The sequence below is a fragment of the Gossypium raimondii genome, chromosome 7 (assembly GCF_025698545.1).
Source record: "Gossypium raimondii isolate GPD5lz chromosome 7, ASM2569854v1, whole genome shotgun sequence".
Taxonomy (NCBI): Eukaryota; Viridiplantae; Streptophyta; class Magnoliopsida; order Malvales; family Malvaceae; genus Gossypium; species Gossypium raimondii.
This window is the reverse complement of record NC_068571.1, coordinates 30,993,309-31,020,909: the sequence shown is the minus strand read 5'-3', so window position 1 is coordinate 31,020,909 and position 27,601 is coordinate 30,993,309. Positions and strand designations below refer to the sequence as shown.

The window sequence follows — 27,601 nt, the reverse complement described above, 5'->3', positions numbered from 1 at the left end:
GGACACATCATTTATGAGTTAAGTAATTTTATTGGTTAGGTTATTATTTATTTATTTTCTTAGATAATTTTAAAGAGTTTTATTAGGATTCAATTACTCTTTAAAGAGTTTTATTAGGATTCAATTACTCTTGAAAGAGTTTTATTAGGATTCAATTACTCTTGTAATTGCCTATAAATAGGCTTTTTTCTACACATTGAGGGAGAATAAAAGAAGAGTATTTGTTTTCTTTCAAATTTGTGTGAGGCAAATTTTTGGGAGTAGAGTGATTCTTCTCTTGCTATTTAGTTTGGAGTTTGTTACTTTGAGGGTATTTGAGTTGCAAATATTCAAATTTCTTTCCGCTCATCGGTGTTTCTAGAGGTTATTCTTCTAGGGTTTCGTGAGGAGCCGCTCAATCATTGGCGTTTTTGGTTACAAGTTAACCAAGGGTTCCATAGGGCAAATCTATCCTTTTTATTATTTATTTATTTATTATTATTTTAACTAATTTTATTTATTCTCGTTTTATTTCTAATTTGTGTTTCTCTTGTGTCTAGATCCGGGATTCCGTATCAGTTGGTATCGATTTAGCCGATTGGTGTTATTTTTGAAGCTAAAATCAAATCCGAAACGAGTCAAAATACTAAAAACACTTTTCATTGGTTTCGTCGATTTTTTTAAAAAAAAAAGTTGTGTTTATTCTCCTCTTATTCTTTAAATAAAAGCAAAAAAAAACAGTAAAAACAGCAAAAAAAAAGCAAAAAGCGCAAAAGAAAAAAAGAAAAAAAAGCAAAAAGCGCAAAAAAAAAGTTGCCTACCTTTCATACGTAGGTTTCTTCTTTTCCTATTATTGTTATTATTTTTATTTTATTTTTCCCAAAATTGAATTTTTTTCCCCCTTCTTTTCTTGACTCAAGTATAATTAAAGCTTCAATTTTTGAAAATCTTAAGACACCAAACGTTTCCGATTTTTTTGTTTTCCTTTAAATTGGGTAGAGTTTTCTTAAGTTTTCTTCTTATTAAAGCTTTTTTTTTTACTCTAGAGTTAGGGATAGTTGCAGGTCTACATTTTTTTTGTTTCTCTTACGTTTTCTAACACTTTGTTTCTTCTTGTGTTAGCAGATATTAAAGGCACGCACAATTCCTTCATCCGTGTAGCCTCCATTACAAATTGCTTCGTCAAGTTTATTGGCCTCTTAAAGCAATTAGGATCTTCATTGTTTCTTTGAAGTTTGCACCTCCATTATTTGATCTTGATTAGTAACCCTCTCCAAACATATTTACAAGTTTTGAATCATTCAGAGAGTTATTCCTTTGAGAGCTAACGAGTGAGGTTATTATTATTTTTTCTTGTTCCTGTTTGTGTGATTTTTTTCACAGATACCATGCCGATCACTAGATCCCAAACTAGTAAAAATGAAGAGGATGAGCAAAAAAGAGATAACGATCCTTTGGTCGAGTTGTTACAAAAAGAGATGAAAAAGTTGCAAACTCAAATCGAACATCGCATGACCCAGATGATACAAGAGCAAAGGGAGTATCTTGATGCAAAACTTACAACTCAAGAGAGATACATTGCCGATAATTACAAGAAGTTGAACGAAGCCTTTATAAGCCGATCAAATTCGCACGATCGAACTTTTAAACGAAGGGAGGACCATGTTTTTGATGATGACTTTGAGGCCGAGTATGTACCTAGAGAAAGGGTGGAACGAAACAATGACACCCCCAAACCAAAATTTCCTTCTTTCTCAGGGAAGAATGATCCTGATGCTTACCTTGATTGGGAGGAAAAGAAGGAAGCAGTCTTTGCTTGTTACAATTACTCTGATGAGGAAAAGGTAACATACACTGTCGCTGAGTTCATTAATTATGCACTAACATGGTGGAATCAATTATGTAAAAGCAGGATTCTTTATAGAGAGCAACCTGTTACTACTTGGGTTGAAATGAAGTGCATCTTACGAAAACGGTTTGTTCCACCATACTATTATCGAGAACTCCATCAAAGAATCCAACATCTTGTTCAAGGAGATATATCTGTGGATGACTACTACAAAGAGATGGAGACTATTCAGATTAGAGCCAATCTTGTTGAAGAGGCTGAGGTGACTATGGCTAGATTCCTTGCTGGCCTAAAGCCTGAGATTGCAAATCGAGTTGAGTTACAACACTACATGGATGTTGAAGAGATGCTTCAAACCGCACTCACCATTGAAAAGCAATTACGAAAGCATGGGACACCGAGGGGTGCTAGTTCAGTTTCTAATCCTGCTTGGAGAGGAAATTGACAAAAACAAGATGATAGATTGTGGAATGGGAGAGATGCACGGTTCAAGCCAAATGAGCCTAAAACTTACTCCAAAGATAGAGGTATGCCTAATTCATTTAAAGGTTCTACTTCTACTAATCGAGCTCCATCTTCTTCTTCTACTTCTCCTAGTGCCATTAAGCAGCCAAAAGATATTACCTGCTTCAAATGCCAAGGAAGGGGTCACTATGCTCGAGAATGCCCTAATAAAAAGTCTTTGGTAATTCGAGAAGATGGCGAGGTTGATTTTGAGTCTGATAACGAAGATGAGATGCCTCCTTTGGAAGATGCTGATGATGTGCATACTCATGATGAATATGAAGAATACTTGGAGTATGGTGAGAAAGCACTTGTTGCTCGAAGGGCTTTAAATGTCCAGTTTAAAGAGGAAGGGCGTGAACAAAGAGATAACATTTTCCACACGAGATGTTTGATTGGTGGACAACCTAGTTCATTGATCATCGATAGTGGAAGTTGCACCAATGTGGTGAGTTCTTCCCTTGTTGAGAAACTTGGCCTACCTTGTGTGAAGCATCCAAGGCCATACCGCTTACAATAGCTGAATGATAGTGGGGAGGTAAAAGTATCTAAACAATGCTTAGTTTCATTTTCTATTGGTAGATACTCTGATAAAGTTTTGTGTGATGTTGTTCCAATGCAAGCTGGGCACATATTACTTGGACTGACCATGGCGCTTTGATCGACGAGTAAATCATGATGGTTTCCTTAACCAATATACTTTTGTGTTCCTTGGAAAGAAGTTTACTTTGGCTCCACTTCCTCCTCAAGAAGTCTACAATGATCAACTCAAACTTGCTAGTGAGATGGGTAAGGGAAGTGAGGTAAAATCATTGAAAAAGGCTGAGAGTAAAGAGGCCCTTAGTGTTAAAAGCCAACTTAAAGGCCCAACATTGGTGAGTGATTGCACACACAAGTCACGAGATGAGAAAGTGAGTTTATTCGCTAGGTTTCGAGATATCAAATTTGCTCTTTGTACAAAACAAACATTTGTAATTATTAGGTTTAGGGAAAACTTTATTTTGACTAACCCTAATACACATTTGCCTAGTTGTTTTGTTGATCTTTTGCAGGATTTTGAGGATGTATTTCCTTCTGAAATGCCTAAGGGATTACCTACTTTACGAGGGATTGAACATCAAATTGACTTTGTGCCTGGTTCAAGTATTCCGAATAGACCAGTCTATCAAAGCAATCCTGAAGAAACTAAGGAGTTGCAAAGGCAAGTTGAAGATCTCTTAGAGAAAGGGTTAATTCGTGAGAGTCTAAGCCCTTGTGCGGTCCCTGTACTTCTCGTCCCAAAAAAAGATGGTTCTTGGAGAATGTGTGTTGATTGTCGTGCTGTCAACAAGATTACGGTAAAGTATCGATATCCAATTCCTCGATTAGATGATATGTTGGATGAGCTTAATGGTGCATGCATTTTCTCTAAAATTGACTTAAAAAGTGGTTACCATCAAATAAGAATGAAACAAGGTGATGAATGGAAAACTGCTTTTAAGACTAAGTATGGCCTATATGAGTGGTTAGTTATGCCATTTGGCTTAACTAATGCTCCTAGCACATTCATGAGATTAATGAACCACATACTTAGACATTTTTTAGGAAAATTTGTCGTTATGTATTTTGATGACATACTGATTTATAGCAAAACTTTGAATGATCATGTTGGGCATGTTAAATTAGTATTGGATGTGTTAAGGCATGAACGACTCTTTGCTAATCTTGAAAAATGCACATTTTGTATGGTTAAGCTTGTTTTTTTGGGTTTTGTGATAAGTTCTACAGGAATCCATGTGGATGAGGAGAAGGTAAAGGCAATTCAAGAATGGCCTATCCCTAAAACTGTTTCTGAGGTAAGGTCTTTCCTTGGGTTAGCCGGTTTCTACCGCAGGTTTGTTCGTAACTTTTCCACAATTGCTTCACCTTTGACTGCACTTATTAAAAAGGATGTATCTTTTCATTAGACAGATAAGCAAGAATTAGCATTTAATGAACTTAAAGATAAATTGTGTAATGCTCCTATTCTTGTTTTACCTAATTTTGAAAAGACCTTTGAGCTTGAATGTGATACTTCTGGTGTAGGTATAGGTGTCATCCTCATGCAAGATAGTAAACCAATAGCCTACTTTAGTGAGAAACTTGGTGGAGCACATTTGAACTATTCGACCTATGATAAAGAGTTGTATGCCTTGGTAAGGACATTAGAAGTTTGGCAACATTACCTTTTACCAAAAGAGTTTGTGATTCACACTGACCATGAATCACTTAAGCACTTAAAGGGACAAGGTAAGTTGAACAAGCGACATGCGAGGTGGGTTGAATTTATTGAATCTTTTCCTTATGTTGTAAGGTATAAGAAAGGTAAAGATAATATTGTGGCTGATGCTCTATCAAGGAGGTACACTTTACTTAGTACTTTGCATACTAAGTTATTAGGTTTTGAGTATCTCAAAGATTTATATGCAACTGATTCTGATTTTGCAAGCATTTATGACGCATGTGAACATGGTGCATTTCACAAATTTTATAAGCATGATGGCTATCTTTTTCGAAATAATAGACTATGCTTACCAAAGTGTTCAATGCGAGAATTGTTGGTTCGAGAGGCTCATAGTGGTGGTCTTATGGGTCATTTTGGAGTCACTAAGACTTATGATGTTTTACATGAGCATTTTTATTGGCCTAACATGCAAAAACTTGTTGAAAAAATTTGCTCTACTTGCATTACTTGTAAACAAGCTAAATCCACTGTGATGCCTCATGGTCTATATACTCCTCTTCTTGTTCCTAGTTCACCTTGGACTGACATTTCAATGGATTTTGTAATAGGTTTACCAAGGACAAAGCGTGGACGAGATAGCATCTTTGTGGTTGTGGATCGATTTTCTAAAATGGCTCATTTCATTCCATGCCATAAGACTGATGATGCAACCCATGTTGCCGATCTATTTTTCCGTGAAGTTGTGAGATTACATGGAATCCCTAGGACTATTGTTTCCGATAGAGATGCAAAATTTCTTAGTCACTTTTGGAAGGTGTTATGGGGTTAGTTAGGTACTAAACTACTTTACTCTACTACATGCCACCCTCAAACTGATGGTCAAACCGAGGTGGTAAATCGAGTTTTGGGATCTTTGCTTAGAGCCATAATAGGTAAGAATGTTAAATCTTGGGAAGAATGGATACCCTATGTTGAGTTTGCTTATAATCGTTCTGTTCATTCTTCCACAGGTTTTACTCCTTTTGAGATTGTATATGGCTTTAATCCACTTACTGTTTTAGATTTGCTTCCTTTACCTTTGAATGAGATTGCTAATTTAGATGGTGAAAGGAAAGCTGATTTAGTGAAAGAGATCCATGAGAAGGCTCGTAAAGCCATTGAGAAAAAGAATGAGTCCAATGCACATCGAGATTGGGTATGGGTGCATATGAGGAAGGAATGATTTCCTTCTAAGAGAAAGAATAAACTTGATGCACGAGGAGATGGACCATTCCAAGTACTCGAGAAAATAAATGACAATGCTTATCGCATTGATCTTCCCGTGAGTATAGTGTTAGTGCTACTTTCAATGTTTCGATCTTTCTCCTTTTGAATTTGATGCAGGTTCAGATTCGAGGATGAATCTTCTTGAAGAGGGGGAGAATGATACGAGCCAAGGAGGTGACACTCAAGGGGTTGTTTTTCCTAGTGGTCCAATTACTCGAAGCAAGGCACGACAATTAAAATTAAAGATGAATGCTTTTGTCCAAGACTTTGTTGCTACAAATTTAATTCATCCTGTTCGTGACATTGACAAATACGAGAATGCAATTCACTGGACCAATCTTGAAATAGTGAAAGCCCATAAATTGGTGGATTAATCTTTTATGTATATTATTATTATTATTTACTTAATTCTCATTGGTTGGGACACATCATTTATGAGTTAAGTAATTTTATTGGTTAGGTTATTATTTATTTATTTTCTTAGATAATTTTAAAGAGTTTTATTAGGATTCAATTACTCTTTAAAGAGTTTTTATTAGTATTCAATTACTCTTGAAAGAGTTTTATTAGGATTCAATTACTCTTGTAATTGCCTATAAATAGGCTTGTTTTCTACACATTGAGGGGAGAATAAAAAGAAGAGTATTTGTTTTCTTTCAAATTTGTGTGAGGCAAATTTTTTGGGAGTAGAGTGATTCTTCTCTTGCTATTTAGTTTGGAGTTTGTTACTTTCGAGGGTATTTCGGAGTTGCAAATATTCAAATTTCTTTCCCGTTCATCGGTGTTTCTAGAGGTTATTCTTCTAGGGGTTTCGTAGGGAGCCGCTCAATCATTGGCGTTTTTGGTTACAAGTTAACCAAGGGTTCCATAGGGCAAATCTATCCTTTTTATTATTTATTTATTTATTATTATTTTAACTAATTTTATTTATTCTCGTTTTATTTCTAATTTGTGTTTCTCTTGTGTCTAGATCCGGGATTTCGCATCATTACTGGATATGACATTTTGTTATCTCGATTTTAAAAATAAAGGCAATATTTGTAGTTTAAGAATTTCGAGAAATTGAACCCTAACTTACTGGATTCTAATTCCTCGATTGACTTAAATAATCAAATATCCTTCTCAAAATATTTTTTTAAAAAAAAGGATGAATCTAATCTCGAAGATGAGATCATTGCACTCTAACTCACTGAGTGTGGCGGTTTATTTCTTTGAGATGGGTCCGTCTATTTAATCAATTCAATTTTTTAAGTTTTCATGTCATGGGATCGTATTTTAAAATCTTTTCAAATTTTGACATTAAGACATTAAACAATCAATTCGGTACGAATTTTGGGTGTCACGAGGGTGCTAACCCTTCCTCGTGCGTAACCGACTCCCGAACCAGTTTTCTCAAAATTCGTAGACCTAAAATCATTTTCAAGGTGATCCGATCACACCTCATTAAAGATCGGTGGCGACTCCCATCTTATTTTCAAAGTCGATCCCCATTTTTCAAACTCAAAAAAATGGTTTTGACAATAGAAACGAGATAAATTGTGGAAGTAGTTGTTGAAACAATAACTTGAAAATAACAACATAAAATATGATAATGATAAACTGGGATCCCCAACCTGAATATTCAATAGAATGCTAAGTGCTCACAAGGTAAAAAAGGATAGGTGATTGTCGATGAATTAAATTGCAATGAATATCTTACAAGCTTAACTTCTATAATTAATCTAAGACTTAAACATGCACATTAACCACACCTTCCGATGATGGCAACGAAACACTATTAAGGACAAGTGGATTAAATTCCTTTAATCCTCAAGCAACTTCCATTGTCATGCTTATTAGCTTGAGCTGTCGCTGCACTTTCCAATGTCAGTGACCGCAATAACACTTTCATGCTAAAAACATTCAAACTCAAAGGTTAAACTGTAAAAGCAAGATCAAATAAATAAAATTTAACCTAGAAATCATGTGTACTTTCGTACAAACATGAAATGGAAAGTAATCGCCATCATTTAGAAAAGAAATATAAAAGAAACAAGTGGAGAGTAATATTCCTGAAAAATCTCGACTTGATCTCTCAACTCCCTCTTGTGTTGCAGTCAGGGCTCCTCATCAAGAGCTAATCTACATCCCTTTCGCGTGGGTTCACCCATAAGAGGCTTAAGTCACTATAGACAAAAAGCTTTAAAAGATAGGTTGAAGAAGATGATTCGAAAAGCTCTCTCGTTTTTTTTCTTTTCTATCTGAATATTTATATTTTTCCCCAAATAACCCAGGTATCCTTTTATCAAAATCATGATGCCTCTTTACGTACAAGTTAGTTGTACTAGACTGGACAGCACGTATTTTTGTTTCTATCCGGACAGCTGTCAGGTACGGCAACAATTCTGGGAATAATCTAAAATTTTTCATGCAACGACATCAGTATCAAAATATGACAAAATATTAAGGGTTAATAACCTAAGATCCACTGAGTCATAAAATGTAAATTACTGAACTGGAAATACTAAAATATGCTCTAAAGATAACTAAAAGGGAACAAATTAACCAATAAGTAGGGAGAAAACATATGTTCTTTCTGGTACTATCACTCCCGTACGAGTAGTCCCCGTAGTATTGTTCTGGCCCGAACGTCTATCTTTTTTAGATGTAGACATTTTCTTTTCATTCTACTCTTTGTTTTTCTTTAACCGTTTAGAACAATTCCGGATAAAGTTATCAATTGACCCACATCTATAATAGGCTCCCAACTTAGCTCTGTACTCGCTAGGATGAAGTTTTCCACAATGTTTATAACTGGGCTTCGGAGCATTCCGTACACTTCCCACACTGTCAACTGGTTTTGTAGAAGATTTAAAATCATGCTGAAGCACTTTATTTTTGTTTGGATGCTCAGACACCGAAGTAGCTCAACTTAAATCCTCTCTAGTCTTCTTTACCGGTGGTATAGAAAATGACTTGGAAGAACTTCTCTTGTTAAACTCTTGAATTTGTCTATCCCTTTGTATCTTGCAGTTGTACACTTCTTCCATTTTATCTGCATGACCAGATAAAACATCAAATTCTCGAATTTCATTACCTTTGGTCATCATTCTAATTTCATCATTCAGCCCGTCTTCAAATCGAATACACATTTATTCTTCAGTAGGCACAAATTTTAGAGCATATTTACTGAGATACACAAACTCTCTTTCGTGCTCAGCCACTGACTTGTTTCCTTATCGTAAATTAAGAAATTCCCTCTTTTTCTTATCCAAATACTGTTTTCTGACATACTTCTTTTAAAACTCGGTTTGAAAGAAATCCCATGAAATTTTTTCTCTCGGTACCATAGCTACCAACATAATCCACCAATTGTATGCTTCTTCTTTTATCAATGAAATGGCACATCTAAGAAAATCATCAAAAGGGAAAGCCATTTCTTCAAAACCTCACAAGATGTTCTGAAGCCAATACTCAGCTTTAACTTGATCATCTTCCTATCTACCTCAAATTTCTTCGACACCATTCTTCCTCAGCTTCTCTATCAGAATACATTGACTAAACTCAGTCACAAGAGGAGGTGGAGGTGCAATAGGAGGTATAACAAGGGGTGGAGGTCGTTGAGACAGAGTATTCATTTGCACAAACTCATTTAACCATTGGTTCATAAACTTGAAAACATGTTTTTAAGTTCGTTTCAGGTACTTGTGGATTCGAAATATTACTATTCATCCCCTGATTCAAGGTCGATAAATTACTATTGACCTCATCAATGTCAGCATGATGAGATTCGACCGACATCTTTACAATCTATAAGAAAAAAAAGGTTAGATTTGATTAAACTCATCACACTATCAGAGGTTTATATGGCATGTAATTCTATACATTTTACACGCTACATTCAGCCCGAGAACCAACTAAATCGTAGCTCTGATACCACTAAATGTAACACCCCTAACCCATCTCTGTCATCAGATTAAGGTTACAAAAAATTAGTAAAGAATAAAAAATATTTAAAATTTATATCGTTCAATAATATACTCACAACATAAACTATCCATACACATGTATACAATCCCTGAATTGAGCCCTCGAGGCCCTAAAAATAGCCTAGAAACAATATGGGACAAATTAGAAATAGTTTAGAAAGCTTAGGAAAAAGATGCAAAATTTGTAAAATAGTGGTCACACGCTCGTGTAACAATTGAACTAGGGACACACGGCCATGTCCCATCCAGTGTCTTCACCCGTGTAACTCTCTAAGTTACCCCACACGCTCGTGTTCTAGGCCGTGTGTGAGGCCGTGTAACTCACTGACTTGCACCCTAAAGAATTCATCAGATGACACATGGTCATGTCGTCAGGCCGTGTGTCTCACACGGTTGAATCATACACCCATGTCTCAGGCTGGGTGGATCTAAATGAGACTTAAATTAGAAGTTCACCATTTCAAGCTTACTTAGACTCTAAGTAAATCCATTTACCAGCCAAAAGACCTATTAAAAATGACATTAAACAGGCTCAAAACATGCTAAATCAACCATCCTAAGTGCCTAACCAATGTACCTTCATTGGTACCACAAGTATACACAATTATACACAAAATGAATTATCAACCAAAACATATTGATTCACACAACCAATATGCCTATCATAGGCACCTCAAGTCATACCAACTCAACATAACACATATATTAAACTTATATCGAAACATCTTCCTTCATTCACATATATCATAATAAGTTAAGTACTAACATTTAAGATCATACTTTAAAATTTTACATATAAAAAACAATAACAATGACAAACAAGCCTATTACATGCCATATAATTCGAAATGAACGTTCCAAAAACTACCAAAAATGAGTGGATAGTATGACTTGAGTCCCAATCCAGTTGTCCAACCTTCAAAGTATTTACAAGAACAGAAAATAACAAAAATAAGCTTATTGAAACTTAGTAAATGCAATGTACTAAAATGATAAATCTTACCGAAGTAAGTACAATAAGTCAAATAATAATAATACAACTCCATGTGTTCCTTGTCAACCACAATCTCAACCGGTGAATTGTAAAATTCAATTTCAGAACTCAAATACATGACAAAACCATCAAAATTACTAAAAAAGTTACCTTACTGAGATTTACAATATGATGAACGACTTACGGATATGAGTACGTCGATATTCCAACTAAAACACACCAGATGCTCATAAGAGCTAATCAATCTGAAACACACCAATGGCTCCGAAGAGCTAATCCATCTGAAACATATATATATCACTCCACAAAAATCTCCACTCCGATCCCTATAACACACCATACCTCAATTGTACTCTATCCTGCGTTCAATCTTCTCCAAATATTGAAATTCAATAACATTTCTCAAATAACTTTACATTATCTATAAGCAAATATCTACTATACCATTTATATCATCTAACATTTCATATAGAAGCTAAATTTTTAAACCGTACGAAATTACATGGGCTGAATTGTAGTAGTTGCAGAAGTTCAGTGACTAATCCATTATTTTTCCTTTTCCACGTGTATCAATAGGGTATTGATCCAAAACGTAAAATTTTTCAATTATCAACATACATTTCACCTTCAATTTCAATTTACATTTTATTTTTTAAATTTACACAATTACCCTTTAACTTTTACAACTTTTGCAATTTAGTCTCTTAACCAGAAAATCATCAATTTAACCATTTTTCTCAAGTCAGCATTTTAGCTGTATATACTAGGCCCTTATACAGTCCCTACTAAACATCAATTTACTATCAACCTTGAAATTTTAACATTTTTACAATTTCATCCTTAAATCAAAATCTAACAAAAATCACTTCACAAAATCACTAAATATCACAATCAAAGATTCAAATACATAGTTATCATAAAAAACATTCAAGATTCATCAATGGCAACTTCCAAAATTTTAACAGATTAAAAAACGAAGGTACGGGCTAGCTGGACCTAGTTGCAACGATATTAAAAACATAAAAATTATAAGAAATAGGTGATAATTGAGCTCACATGCACAAGGATGAAGAAATTGAAGCTTGAAACTCTCTCTCTAATGGTGATTTCGGCAAAGGTTAAAGAAAAATGAATAGGAAATGTTTAATTTTCAATTTGTTTTGTTTAATTTTAATTTATTTACTATTATGCCATTAAGATATAATATTCTATCATTTTTTAATTTTAATAGTCGTTCCACCACATTAATTAAGGCCTAATTACCACATAGATCCTCACTCAATTAGTAATTAAGCCATTTGGTCACTAAATGCATTAATTAACAAGTTTTGCACCTATTATAATTAGTAATTTTTCCTTAATTAGTTATCTAAACGTTAAAATTTCTTAACCAATTTTTTATTACGACTCTAATGACTCCATAAATATTCTATAAATAATATTTATGAGTTGACACGATAAAAATTTGTGGTCCCAAAACACTATTCAGTCACCACTAAAAATCAGACTGTTTCATGCCCTTTTTTCTTTGGTATTGTACCGCATAATTATAGACGTCTGGCCATACGTATTGAGGGTTAAGTACATACATTATGGTAGATTTTGTAAAACTAGAGTGAAATAGGAAAGATTGGAACAAGTAGAAAAAGTCTTAAACCAGTGAAAAAGAATTCATGAGTGAGATGTATTGAAAAACAGAAAAGTGGCAAAGTCACAAAAGAATGAAGAACTCGTTCATTAGTGCACAAAAACTCGTAAGGCTAGCCATAGTTACTATGTCATTCTATGATTTCCTAAATATGGAGAGACAATGAAGGTGAAAGAAGGAGAAATAAGGCGGTGAGCGGGTAAAGGTCACTAAGAGGGGAAGAATAGGGATCAATACGATATCCTAAACTATTTTTGTGTTTTTAACCTTTTGATGCCTACTGTTTTTGAATTTCATACCTGTCCTAAACCTCAGAACGTTACAAGTCCAAAAGCCCTATGTGACCTAAATATCATTATACATGAATGGACATCATACTAAACATTCACATAGTTAAATATTTGTATTCTGGTCAGATAATTAAAGTACTTGTGTGATTTGTTAATGGATTCCTATAAGTGAAAACATTAATACTTGTATATTTTGTAACATACTGAACTTAGATGTTTGTGATCAAAAGTGGTAGGTCAACTACTCATCATGTTGAAATTGTAAGTAAACGTGAAATGCCTAAGTCATATGCCTTGAAATCAATACTTGTACCATGCTTTCTTAAGGGTTGTCATTTTTCATTTTGTAATCTTCGTTTATGTTGCTTGAGGACAAGCAATAACTTAAGTGTATGGGAGTTTGATCTATCGTAATTTGATGTAGCAGATTAAACTAGTTTTCATATTTAAGGAGCTTGAATACAAGCATTTTTGTTATATTTTTAATTCAATTTCTTTAGTTTTGTTTACATTCAATAAAATGTGTACATCGGATCTTTATTAACCTTAAGGGTCAAATGAGGCCTAAGAGAGAGCTAACGTACTTTTTGAGTGTACAGGATACCTTTAGAGATCATTTCGAGTCAATATTAGATGCTACGTCGTAACATGGGGATAGAGAAAGTGAGAAACTGCCTTCAATGTCGCGACACAGGTTGAGGGTGTCGCAACATACCCCTAAAGATAACTATAGAGGAACATGCTAGTCGCTACATCGCGACATAAGTCCTGGTGTGTAGCGAAGTCGACTGTGTAATGGGAAGAAAACATAAAGCAGGGGTGTTTTGGTCTACACAATAGAACTTTGAGCTTGGGAACATCAGCTAACCTAGGGTTAAGGACTACGACCACCTGAATGCTATAAATAGGTCCCTTTTAGCACATGTAAAAGACACCTAAGTTTTAACCTAGTTTTCTTCCATTAAATTTAGTCTTGTTTTCTTTCATTCTTTGGTTTTCCTAGTTCTAGTTATTTTCTTTCTTCAAGAGATCTGATTGTAAAGGAGATCAACTTCTGTGTATTTGTTCTTATTATCAATATCAATCAGGTTTTTCTTAAACTCTCTATTTCAGTTCATTCCTTATGATTAAATTCTTCCATTTGTTCCATGTTGTTTATGAAAGTCATGAGGAACTAATCCTTCTATGGGGGATTAACTAGTGGAAGCATGATCTCTTAACTATTTTGTAGGGTTATTTAACGGATCAATTAGGAACAACGTGAAACAAACCCTAGGCCTGACAACCCTAGGAAGTCATCAAGGTGGGAATTAACCCAAAATTGATATTGCCCATCCGTGAACACCTTGACCCCAAACTAGTCTAGACTGTGAGGTTAGAAGATAAGTAGTTATTGTTTACTCATTATGTTAGTGGAAGATCAGAATAATTTGCTAGGGTAGCGACTAGTTGGTTGACGAAGAACCCAAGACAGCAGTTGGTTGAGATTGCTAAAGGAAGCTAATCACTCATATTCAGATTTGATTCACTTTATTTCTTTCTATCTCTTGCAATTCTAATTTTTTATATTATTTTATTTCTTTAGTTTAAGAAACCCTAAAATTATCTCTTATTTTATTTTCGTAATATAACTAACTTAAAGTATTAATTAGATCTTTAATTGTTTAGGTTAAGATTGATTTAGTGTTCACCTCCCTTGGGTACAATCCTTGGAGTACTTACCTACTTTGTTGTAAAATTTATATTACAACTCGACCCGTATACTTGCGGATACTGCCTCGTAATTATTTGTTCTATTGCAGTATTCACACTCTGGATGTTAGTAGTCCAGAGGCGGTCATAGTCCTTTTCTGTTTTATGTTATTAATTAATTTAATTTCTCTTAAATTAATGGTTTTCCATACTATAGCAATTAGAGAGTAACAAGCTAGACTCCTTTCTTTCATGCACTTTTGAATAGAAATCGCTAAATCATTAACTCATTTGGGTTCAATCCTTGGAATACTTCAATGCTCCATTGTAACACTATAAATATTAAAACTAACCTATCACTTGTAGTAAGCCATGATATTTATATTTTATTTTAATTTCGAGTGTTGATCTAAATCTCTCTCATTTATTGAGGGAGAGTCGCTCGTCTAATTATTAGCCAAATTTGTTTTTTTTTCATACACTAAAACTTAACATAATTAGCTACTTTTAACTGAACAAATTTGGTGTTTTAACAGGAAGACCATAAATATTAGTGCTCAAGACCTAATTAAGGAGCTTTTTCTATTAGTTTAATTTCTTGTTCTTATATTAGGGCTTGTTTTAGTGATTTTTCTATTACGTTGATTTTTCTTTCAATTTAAGTATAGTTTTTCTTTTATTCAGCAATTGAGTTTATTATCTTGTTTCTTGCTTTAATCATTTTACAATCGACGACGTTCATACAAATTTTGCATATTATTCTTTATCCAATCATCAATGGATCTATCTCTCTTTTCCCTCTTTCTTGCTCTTATTTTTTGTTGAATGTTTGAAATCCAATTAAGGAAAATTGCATTTAGAATGGCCATGAACTAAAACCTTTAGGGAGATTAATGAGTGAAAGTGAAAGTGATTGGCCAAGGGTTTAGGGTTTATCCCAAATTAGTTGGTCTAAGTTAAGTGAATTTAAACCCTAGGATTGACCACCCTAAAAAGTAACTTAAAAAGGATAGTCTATTAAGCATATCTTAATCTAGCCCAATTTAATCTATGAGGTCGAAAGATAAATAGATCAAGATGATTAGTTAACCTAGTTATAGGCTAAAAGCTATTAATTAGGTTTCTATAATTAAATCATTAAAACCTAGATCCATAGTTAGTCACGAACATTGAAGCGAGTTAATCTTATGTCTCTATAATTTGATTGCAATTCGATTGTTAGTTTGTTCTATTTTATGACTTTCATCCATCTTATTTAATTGATCATTGTAATATAATTAGTAAGGTAGTACTATTTAGCCCCATTAATTTGTTAACTACAATTTAATTTAATCAAACCTCCTTTGGGTATGATTCTCAGAATACTTCTAAAGTGTTTCATTGTAAAACAAAACTATATTACACTTTGACCTTTATACTTGCAGATACCGCACCTTATTATCATATTTAATTGAAGATTTACAAATCCATGGAGCACGCATGTCAAGGCACGATCAAGTTGATGGTGTCGTTCTAGGGAGGTTTCAACATTAGGTTATATTGTTAAATATTACATACGAGTAGGCTAAATAGAAAAATTAAATATAGGATGACAACAATCCTTGGAAAGATATCCCTCAACATGAGATGGTTTAAACCTAACAATGCAAGACTTGTCATTAGCAACCCCCAATTTGAGATTAACCTAACTCTATTAACATAAGTTTCAACAAATTTTTAGTTTGACAACAATGAAGGATTGGATCTTATGATGTTTCTTAGACAGTTTGAACATCTATGCATCACAGTTGCTTATGTCGATGTGTCAAATGAAGTGATCAAATTATTGTTAATCTCTTTTGCACTTGAAGGTCAAGCTAATGCATGGTTAGAGGCATTACCACCTAATACTATCACATCTTAAAAAGAATTTGTGCAATTGTTCTTGTGTAGAACCATACCTATGACTGCAATTCTCGACACCTATGAGGAATTATTTCAATTTAAGCAAGGTTTAATAGAAATATTGAGTCAATCCTAAGACAAATTTAAAATAATTCTTTTGAAAGTACTTGGGGGTGATATTGATCTAGCCATCCACTTGCAGCACCTTTATGGGGGCTTGGATTAGTACAGTAGAGAGAAGCTTGACATTATTGCAAAGGGTAGTATCTGGATCAGAACAGCCCATGATATGGTCATTCTTCTAGAAAACGTGAGTGGGAATAATCATAATTGGGAGAAAATCATGCAATTGAAATCGATAAATGAAGTAGCAGTAGTCGACGAGGAAGTAGATGAAAAAGCTATAGGTATTAATGAATATATGGTACAAGAAATGATTAAAGACACTCATGATAGAGAGGAAGAACAGGTCGACGATGGTAGGATTACACATCAAGCGAGGAAGATGAGATTCGAAACAAGTTGATTGAGGAACTAGTCAAAAATTATTTCGAGCATATCTATCGATTAGACTGGTAGAGGCATTGTAAAGAACCGTTGGACCCGTTGAATAGTTCACCAGAAATGATGGTCCTATTGATCATTAAACCATCCACTTTGAAACTAAAATTGCTACTCACACACTTGAAATATGGATATTTGGGCGAGGACAACACTCTACACGTGATCACCATCGCACATCTATTTGCAGAGTGAGAAAGGGCATTGTTAGAGGTTTTAAATATATATATAGAAAAGCTATTGTATGGACGATTGTTCATATAAAAGGGATAAGTCCTACATTATGTCAACGTACGATATGGTTAGAGGAAGGAAAGAAACTAATGGTCGATGCATAAGGGAGACTCAATCTTGCAATGAAAAAGGTGGTGTAAAAAGAGATTTTGAAATGGTTTGGTATAGGTATAGTTTATGTCATCTCTGATAGTGAATGAGTTAACCCAACATAGTGTGCTCCGAAGAAGGGTGGTTTAATAATTGTGGCAAATGAGAAGAATGAGTTAATTCCAATGCAGATGGTGATAGGATGGTGGGTATGTATTGACTACCAAAAATTGAAAGATGCAACTAGAAAAGATCATTTCCTGCTTCCTTTCATTGATAAGATGTTATTTCAGTACATCCAGATGATTAGGAAGAAAAAATGTTACATGCCCATTCGGGAGTTATGCTTTCAGACGGATGTCATTCGAGTTGTGTAATGCCCTAGCCACTTTCATGAGGTGTATGACTGACATGAGAGAAGATGGGCATTTATTGAATGTTTGAACAACTTAGAAAGGGTTTTGAGAAGGTGCAAAGACAAAATTTTGGTCCTTAATTGGGAAAAATATCATTTTATGGTGAATGAGGGGATTGTCTTTAGGCATTAAATATCTAAAAAAGTCATTTTATGTTGAATGAGGAGATTGTCTTGGGGCATTAAATATCTAAAAAAGGGTTGGAAAGAGACAACGCCAAGATAGAGGTCATTGAGAAACTGCCACCTCTAGCAACAGTTTGTGGAGTCTTAGAATTTCCTAGGTCATGTAGGCTTTTTATTGCTGGTTCATTAAAGACTTCTCTCAGATTGCGAAGCCATTGACTCAACACTTATAGAAGGACACATCGTTCGTATTCGAAAAAGAGTGTTCACAGGCTTTTGAGGTACTAAAACAAAAGTTAATTTCAACTCCTATTATAATAAGCCCAGATTGGACAGAACCATTTGTGATCATGTACGATGCTAGTGACTATGTTGTTGGAGCACTGCTAGGGCACAAAAGAGACTAAATCTTCTATGTTATTAATTATGTTAGCAAAACACTAAACCTAGCCCAATACAATTACAAAGTTACAAATCATTTTTCGAGGTTAGAAATAGAAGTAGAGGAAAAGATAGACTTGGCGATAAACGAGAGGTTCGTCGATGAGTAGTTTTTCCAAGTAGAGCAGTGCTAGGTAATGCAAATAAGCCATTAAATCCCGTGGTCTGTTGATATTTTAAATTATTTGGCACGAGGAGTTTTTCCTTCAGATGCATCATAGCAGCAAAAAAAGAGAATTATGCAGGACTCCAGGAAATATGTATGGGAGCAACCGTAAGCCTCTTGACAATATGCTGATCAATTAACCAGACGATGTGTGGCTGAAGAAGAAATAGATGACATTTTGATTGGATGTTACATGTCCTCACGTAGTGGCCACTTTAAGGGAAAAAGAATTGCACAGAAGGTATTACAGTCGGGATTTTATTTACCGACTATGATCAGAGATGCTTATGAGTTTGCACAAAGATGCTTATGAGTTATATCTCTAAACAGGATGAAATACCACAAACAAGGATCTTAGAAATGGAAATCTTTGATGTTTAGGGCATTAACTTTACGGGACCATTTCCCAATTCTTTTGGGAATCAATATATTCTCCCAGCAGTGGACTATGTATCCAAATAGGTAAAAGCTACTACATTACGTTCCAATTGCATTCTATATACGACCACCTCTTTGCCTCGATTATTGCGCCTAGGAAAAATCCAATCACTGCATCGTCATTGTAGCTATGATAAACACAACTTATTCATAAATACAAAATTTTAAATTTTAAAAATATATAAATAATCAATACTAACCATATCGCAATTGGGCCTTGGGCATATATTAAAATTCCTTTCATAATCCCATTGAGTCGTATTCTGGAATTCTAATATATGCCCAACTCTGTAATAGAATAACACAGAAGCCCAACCCTTGATAACACAGACGCGTGGCTAAACACATTTCCCTATATAATCAAACCAATACAACAAATCCCCAACTATATCCTCTTGCAACAGATAGGTCATGCAGTAAAAGCAGGTAATGACAACTGACCCGATTGCCAGATTTGTCTAGATCAAAACGGCTCCAATAAGCTTCGGTATTAATGCTTAAGCAGCATACTGCACGTCTATATCTACCATAACCTCCGAGAACACTTTAAGAAACTCATCCAACCATGTATGTAAAATGAACGACCTAATGATTTTATCATCCGGAGGTATTGCTCCAAGGTAAGCTTCACAAACACTAGTCAAGGCCGATTTAGTATCCCCTGCTACAGCTAACCCATCAATGGGTAAGCCAAGTGGACTTAAGTTTAAGACATATCTGAATCCAACAACATTGCAATATTCATGGATTTGATTGTCTATCAGACCTAAATCAATTTGAGCCTAGCCCCAATTATGGGGACGTGATCAACGTCCTATCTATTTATTTAGTTAACATTTTAATAAAAATTTTAAATTTATTCTTCAAATCTTATAAATAACTGTTAAATTAAATTTACCACATTCTTTAGATCACCAGGCATGTGAGACACTCTTAATAATGTCGTATCCAAAGCCTATTCTGCACAAACCAAAAACTTTAACAATAACTTTTTCAAACAATAAACCCTAAACATGTATATCATAATACCAAATTCAATAAGATGTTATGTACAATATTTACTTCAATATTTAAAAATACACATTTTTGTATCATAATTATTTATAACCTTAACCCTAAACCAAAAATTTCTATAACTTAAAAATTAAATATGAAAAATTATATACAAATAATTTTTTTAATATGTACTTACATTTTCACTAATTACAATATACCTATAATAAATTTATAATAATATTTGTTTCATTTAAAATTTTCCACATTTACTCTCATTTTTCACTGATGACTAAACCAATAAAATTATAACAATATTTTTCCATTTAAACATATAATGACATAAATTTTACATTATTCACTAATATATACCTATAATCATTACATTTATAAACAACATACAATTTATTCACATTTTTCAATAAAAATAAACATATAATTTAATAAAACAACAGATTTTAATTTTAATTTAAATGATATAGATTGTATAAACACTTATCTTATTGATTCAATTATTCCAAACCTGAAAATAATTATAAATTATGATTACAAAATATTTTTTTTCAAAAACTAACCTTTTTTGGATTGTAAAGTTAAGAATCGCTTTTTTTGAATGATTTTAAGGTTTGAAAGAGTGGTTTAAGTTTAAGGTATTTTATGGGGAAATGGTTTAGACGTTTTTCAATATTCTGGTGACTATCGATTTAGGGGTTTGGGAAAGTAGAGGAAAGGTTTTGGGAGAAATTTGATGGGGTTAGGAGTGGGGTATTGAGGGTATTTATAGGGTTAGGGGGATCAACATTTATGGAGATGGGTGGCAGTTAGCGTTAATGATGCACTTATCCCCATATCATCAGTCACCTTGACGATTTGCTAAAAACAACGTGCCACAATTTTCCCAAATCGGTATTTGGCTATCGATTTGAAGTTTTGAGGTTTCCTGTCAACCTCAAATCCTCAGTTGCCATGTCAATTTAAAATTTTGATGTATCTCTCATATTATTTTGGTAAAAAAAACTCATATTATTTTAGTAAATAATCTATATTTTGTATTATTCTAGAAAAAAACAACAAAATATGCCAGTGGATTTAACAATATTCACCCTTGTCCCACACAATTATCACCCTAAATTTATATGTTGTGATATATAGTAACAATTAATAAAATTAACTAAATTGTGATTTAGTTTTAACTTAGTTAATATTATTATTATTATAATAACTAGGAGAAAATAGATTCGAAGCACTAAAATGAGTATTTTATTTTTCAATTAGCTTAAAATATAGATAATAGATTTTATATCATGATGTGAGTGAAAATTTTATATAATAAATTTATAAAACATGATTTAAAAACTAAATGTAACTTTAGCTAGACTGATAAAATTATGTATATAGTGAAGTTCATAATGTTTTGGGTTCAAATTTTATATATATTTTCTAGATTTATCAAAATATAAAAAATATAAATATCACTTGTGATTTTGTAAAAGAAATGACTATCTGACAATTCCACGTTGAATTGGGACTTAATTGGTGGGCAGTATATTGTAAGTATATATAAATATAATATAGGTACACTAAAAATAATTTGACACAATAATAAAAATAAGAGATAGGATGTGACATTAAGTCACCAACATTCTAAGGGCCAACCATCTCAACTGCTGGTGAAGCCCAATATTAGCCCAAACTACCAAAATTCTAAGGGCCGACCATTACCTTTTTGTGGGTTTAAAAGAACCAGAGAATGAGGCCATTTTAGCAAATATTTGGCAAGACCCTTAAGGAAACAATGAGGATCCACCAAACCAAGCCGAAAGATAGGGTAAACTACCTGGATGGTTATCCAACTTTTGGATAGGTTCTATTTCAGTCACCCAACTTAAAAGATTTTCAATTTCATCACTAATAATTTCAAAATTTAAAATTTTAATCCCCCACCGTTAAATAATTAACCAAAAGCTAACATTAGCCTTTTTTATTATTCTAATGATAAGATTAATCCTCTAATATTTACATATTTTATCAATTTAAATCTAAATGAATTTTAAAACCTTGAAAAGTTATATATATATATATATATATATATATATATATATATATTCTTTTGGTGGTGTTTACAAGCACAAAGATTATTGGAAAGAAAGGGCCATCGCAGAACGAGCGGAGATGGTGAAACAGTCTAAGGAGTCCTGTGAAGAAAAAACTGAAGCCATTGATGAATGCTTAGCTTTTCATTAAGCAATGGAAAACAGCGTTAGGCTTAACTTTAGACTATTTGAGTTTTTAGATAATTTTACTCGAATTGTTATTTAATAATGTTTTCTATAACAAAAAAATAATTATTGAATGAAGGTTGCGGGTTAAGGGCAATCGATGTATTGAAATAAAGAACCATTCAACTATAGACTCAAAAGTAACTGTTAGATACATGGTTGTTTCAACAAAATCGGTTAGATATATTGGTTGGATCGAGAATCGGTTTAGATGCTGATTCGGAGAGAGACATCAGATTGATTTATTTGTGAATTGGTATGGATCGATTTAAGTTAAGTTAAAAAACTGCTTGAGCCATTTTTAAAATATTTTTGTGATTTTTTAATGATTTATTTAATTGAACCGATGAATCAACGACTCGACCAATTTAATTATCGGTCTAGTTTTGAAAACCTTAATTAGATAGAGTATAAAAAATTTTAAAAAAAATTCAATTAATTCATATAATTACTTTTACGAATTCGATGTTTATAAACAATCTGATTCACCAAATGAACTTACAACTTTGGTAGAGATCGAATATGTTCGGGTTAGCTCAAAACCTCTTTGACGACTTCCTAGATGCTTACTCTGTTTGCAATCAACATTATCCCCATCAAACTCTAAAACTTGACATGTTTCTCACTTTCCATATTAAACACCACCACCAACCAAAATAAAACGTCCATCCAATTTTGATTCTCCGTTTTCGTCATTTACGAAATTCGATAACTTTTTTCAAAGAAATTGAGGAATAAATTTGTTGAATTTTTAGATTTAAGATCAAATTGATAAAATGTGTAAACATTGAAAAACTGAACTTGCTATTAGGTCAATAAAAAAAAGACTCATATCAGCTTTCTGTTAAGAATTTAATTATGGGTGACTAAAATTCTAAATTTTGAAAACGTTGGTAATGAAATTGAAAGTTTTTTGAAGTTAGGTGATCAACATAGAACCCATGCAAAAGTTTGGTTACCATCCAGGTAGTTTACCCAAAAAAATAAAAAATAACACGAACCAAAACGTTACAAGACAAGACAACATGCCATGTGGAACTGCCCGTGGGATCCAAAACGCCATGTGAGATAGCGAAACATGTGGATTGCAGATAGGGAATGCACCAATCAGAATCCCAACCCTGTCCACGTGTCGTCCACCCAAATCACGCATCCTACAAAGAGAGCCATGCACCCAACGTAAGGATAGGATTTTGTTGTAGCATTCGAGCGGCCACAAATCCGACTCCGACCCACCCAAAGTAGCTTGATTTTATTTGATATATGGCCGCCTCCGCCGCATCATCCTCCATGGCGGCCACCGCCATTTTGGTTCCACGTGTCCACACTGCCGCTAGGATCACCCACTGCTCTGCCTTGCCGTCTCTCCCTCCTCGCGTTTCCAGCGCTTCTTTTTCCTCTTCCGTTAAGCTAAGTCCAGGTACAGCTCTTATACATGGCCTTTTTAACACTCACTTCCAACATCACCTGCGAAATGTAATCACTAGTTCCAAGATTTCTTTTCTTATTGGTTAACTTCAAATTTTGGAAAATACCTGTGGCGATCAGAAAATTTTTGAATGAATCGAAATTAGATTGTATTTTTTTGATGATAGTAAAAATGTAATTTTATCATTTTAATAATTTTTATTTTTATAATTTTTAAAGGATTAAATCAAAATTTTATCATTTTGTTGAGTGAAAATGCAATTTTATCATTATAAATTTAAAATTCAGAGTCCCTATGCATATGCAGGTTCTTAATTATGGGTTAGGATAATTTAATCTATGTCCATTTTTTGGCATCTAAAACAGAATCCCGGAGGTTTTCTCAGCTGCTGACAAAAGCCTCAGAAGAGACCGCTGTCGATGCTGGGGAGTTTTTCACTGACTTGAAGGAAAAGGTGAGGACATTGTCTTATACTATTATGTCTTGTAGATGATGGAGTTGTCGGCAACTGACATGGTTTCCTTCCCTTGTTTTTATTAGTGGGATAAAGTTGAGAACAAGTCCACAGTTATTCTTTATGGTGGCGGGGCAATCGTTGCTGTTTGGTTATCATCTATTTTTGTTGGTGCTCTCAACTCAGTCCCCTTGGTAATTCAACTCTCAACACTACACTTTCGGCTATCTGTATTCGTAATTATATTGGCTAACAAGACATCTTCCCTTTCGATTAAATCACTGATCCAAAACGAAATGATTTTCTGTGTTTTACCAGCTTCCAAAGATAATGGAGTTGGTTGGACTTGGATATACAGGATGGTTTGTCTACAGATACCTTCTTTTCAAGGTAGGATTTATTAAACTGTGTAGCCCCATCAATCTTAGTACTGGCTAATGTTATCCTCTTTCAGTGCTTATGTTATAGATGGTATTTAACTTAAAAACAATGGCTTCACTTACAAATTATTAATGTTTTTAAGACTAGTTAGGGTAAATAAATCATATGTACGCATTCCGCGCTAATCATAAGAACCATGTGTTAACAACTAAGCTTATTTCCTCAGTCAAGCAGGAAGGAACTAGCTACGGATATTGAGTCACTGAAGAAGAAGATTGCTGAAACTGAATAGATGCACACAAAGATTGGCATGCCTTCATTTTGTTTTTGGTCCCTTTGTACCCTGTAAAACAGACATGTGTATCATATCATGTAATCGTAGGATTGCCTTGTATATGTAATCCATGCCAAACTTTTTGTTTGCCCTGTTCTTAGAGTGATACTAGTCCATTTTTATGTGTATGGTCATGGGGGTATAATTTCCATCCCTCTCTCTATAAATGCATTTTTAATGTGTAGGAAGTATAGCTTGTTTCTTCCATTGAAATTGTCGAAACCATTTTTTTGAAAAACAAAAAATTTAGGTTGTCGACTTTAAAAAAAATAAAAATTGGGAGTCGCCACCAATCTTTTACTAAGGTGTGATTGAATCACCTAAAAAAAAGGGCTTTGGTCTACGAGTTTTAGAAAAACGGATCCGGGAGTCAGTTACGTTCGAGGAATGATTAGCACCCTCGTAACGCCTAAAAATTGGTACCTAGTTAATTAATTAATGTCTTAATGTCGAAAATTTGAAAAATATAATCCTTAGCAAAAACTCTTAAATGTTACGTATTAAGACCCTTATCATTTCAGAGAAAGAAAATGCCACACCCAATGCGTTAGGGCACGACATTCTAATTTCCTCAAAAATGAATTAGGTCAAAATACTTGTGTAATAAAAATTTAAAAGAATATCCATTTATTCAAGATTTAAGAAATTGCGGCCCAATACGTTAGGGCACAATTCCTCCAAAATCCCAAACTCGGAATATTTCCTTTATTATTTTTTAGAAAAAATCTTCATTTCGAGAAATCAATACGTCACATCCAATACGTTAGGACACAACGTGTTGAATTCCCAATAATGAGTTCTTATTTTTTTGATTAAAGAGAAATGCTCGATTGTTAGATTTAATGAAGAAAATCGGAACCCAATACGTTAGGGATCAATTTCCTTGAAAATCCTAAATACAAGCATTATCTCAATTTTGAAAATTTTGAAATCGAGTGAAAAATGATGTGATGCTACATTAAATATACAATGCAATAATAAATATTACGATGACATAGAAATAATATGAATAAATGAATAAACAAAATCGATAACAATAATCCATGACATGCAAAATATTAAATGTAAGCTCAATTATATAACGAAAGGAGGAAAGCCAACCAAATAAATGAAGAAAAGAATATATATAATATGAACATAGAAATTATGAAGATTAAAATATACATATGATTTACAAATAAATTTTTGGGTTATGGAACATATATATATGCAATACATAATATTTATGAATATAAAGAAAATAGATAAACATATATAGATTATAAAATAGGTATTTAAAATATATATATTTGAGCCCTTTTTAAAAAAGAATAACTATCCATATGGATATAAACAAAACATTTGTTAAAATATATATACATACGTACATATAAAAATAATGATAATAATAATTACATTATAGAAAATATACATATATATAGGAAGATAAATGGATACATAAAAGTATATATATAAAATATTAAATAATAATTACAATATTAAAAATAAATATACGTACATATAAAAATATTTGTTTTAAATAAATAAATAAATAAATAAAAACAACAAATATATATATAAATAAAAACTAATTAAAAAAATAAAAGAAATAATTACATTATGGAAGTTAATTAATTTTAAAAAAAGAAAAAAAAACTAAATTGAACTGAATATGAAAAATCTGGGGGAAAATCTTCAAATAAATAAAACCCAAAGGATTAAATTGAACACGCGAATTACATAGAGGGGCGGGGAGGGAAATTTTCTCCTCTCCTCTAAAACGGCGTCGTTCCAGCGGGGCTAAATTGAAATTGAAAGCAAATTAAAGGCCTAATTCTAAAAAGATAAAAAACACTAATTGTAAAACATTAAAAAGGTGCGAATAACTCATAGGGCTCGAATGGGAAAATATCTCAATCCTTTGAAACGCGTCACTTTATTAGGGCTAAATAAAATAAATAAATAAAATTCGCAGCGGTATCACCTTCTCCCTTTTTTAAAATCGTAAATAAGTAAAAAATAATCGAAAAAAAAAGAAAACAGTAAGCCACCTTTAAAAAACTTCCAATCGTTCTCCCTTTTTTTATTGATTCCCTTTTTTTCTTTTTTCTTTTTTCTTTTTTTTACAATGAAGGGAGAGGCCTCTATTTATAGTTGAGCCTCCCCAAATCCAACGGTACAGATCAATTACATCAACGACTAAGATTAAAGGGTATCTACAAATTAAATCTCTAAGATTACAAAATCATATCTTCTAAGATTACATATCATATCTAAGATTGCATATATCATATCTAAGATTGCATATCATATCTAAGATTGCATATCCTCGAAGATTATGTTTCCATATGTGAGCCTGGGCTAAAATTGGGTATTATAATGCCCTCTTTGCTCGTTGTCGGTAACAGAACGAGCAAAGACTTTAGAAATGGCCAATTTTGCCCTCACACGCTGGATCTTGGTGCTCTTCTTCTTCAAGCAGCAATATCCATCTTACTGCATCTTCAGAGGTATAGGAATTGGTGTCTTGATCCACTCCACCGCAACATCAGAGAGATAAGATTGGTGACTCGTAACTTTTAATCTGCTTAACTGTAATTTCAGAGAGATAAAATCCATCACTCTAATCCACTCCACTACAACTTAGGGAGACAGGATTTGTTTATTTAGTATGCCCCACTGCAATTTCAGGGGGATAAGGCTTGCTTTCTTGAGTCTGCGCCACTACAACTTCAGGGAGATAAGACTCGATGTGATCTACTCAACTTCAACTTCAGAGAGATAAGATCTGTAGTTTTAATCCGCTCTACTGCAACTTCAGGGAGACAGGATTTGTTTATTTAGTATGCCCCACTGCAACTTCAGGGAGATAAGATTCGTCATCTTCAGCCTGCCTCACTGCAACTTCAAGAGGATAAAACTTGATTACTTAGTCTACTCCACTGCAACTTTAGGGAGATAAGACTAGATGCGATCTGCTCTCTGCAACTTCAGAGAGATAAGA

At 33.5% G+C, this 27,601-nt stretch overlaps 1 protein-coding gene across 1 annotated transcript; it reads left to right on the top strand.

Moving 5' to 3' along the window:
- Window positions 1–23,201: 23,201 nt before the first annotated feature.
- Window positions 23,202–24,806, top strand: LOC105796404 (protein CURVATURE THYLAKOID 1A, chloroplastic). Its single transcript, XM_012626118.2, has 5 exons — window positions 23,202–23,440; window positions 23,815–23,903; window positions 23,990–24,097; window positions 24,222–24,293; window positions 24,511–24,806. The coding sequence occupies exons 1-5, from the start codon at window positions 23,284–23,286 to the stop codon at window positions 24,574–24,576; spliced, it is 492 nt and encodes a 163-aa protein (XP_012481572.1). The 5' UTR covers window positions 23,202–23,283; the 3' UTR covers window positions 24,577–24,806.
- Window positions 24,807–27,601: the final 2,795 nt, after the last annotated feature.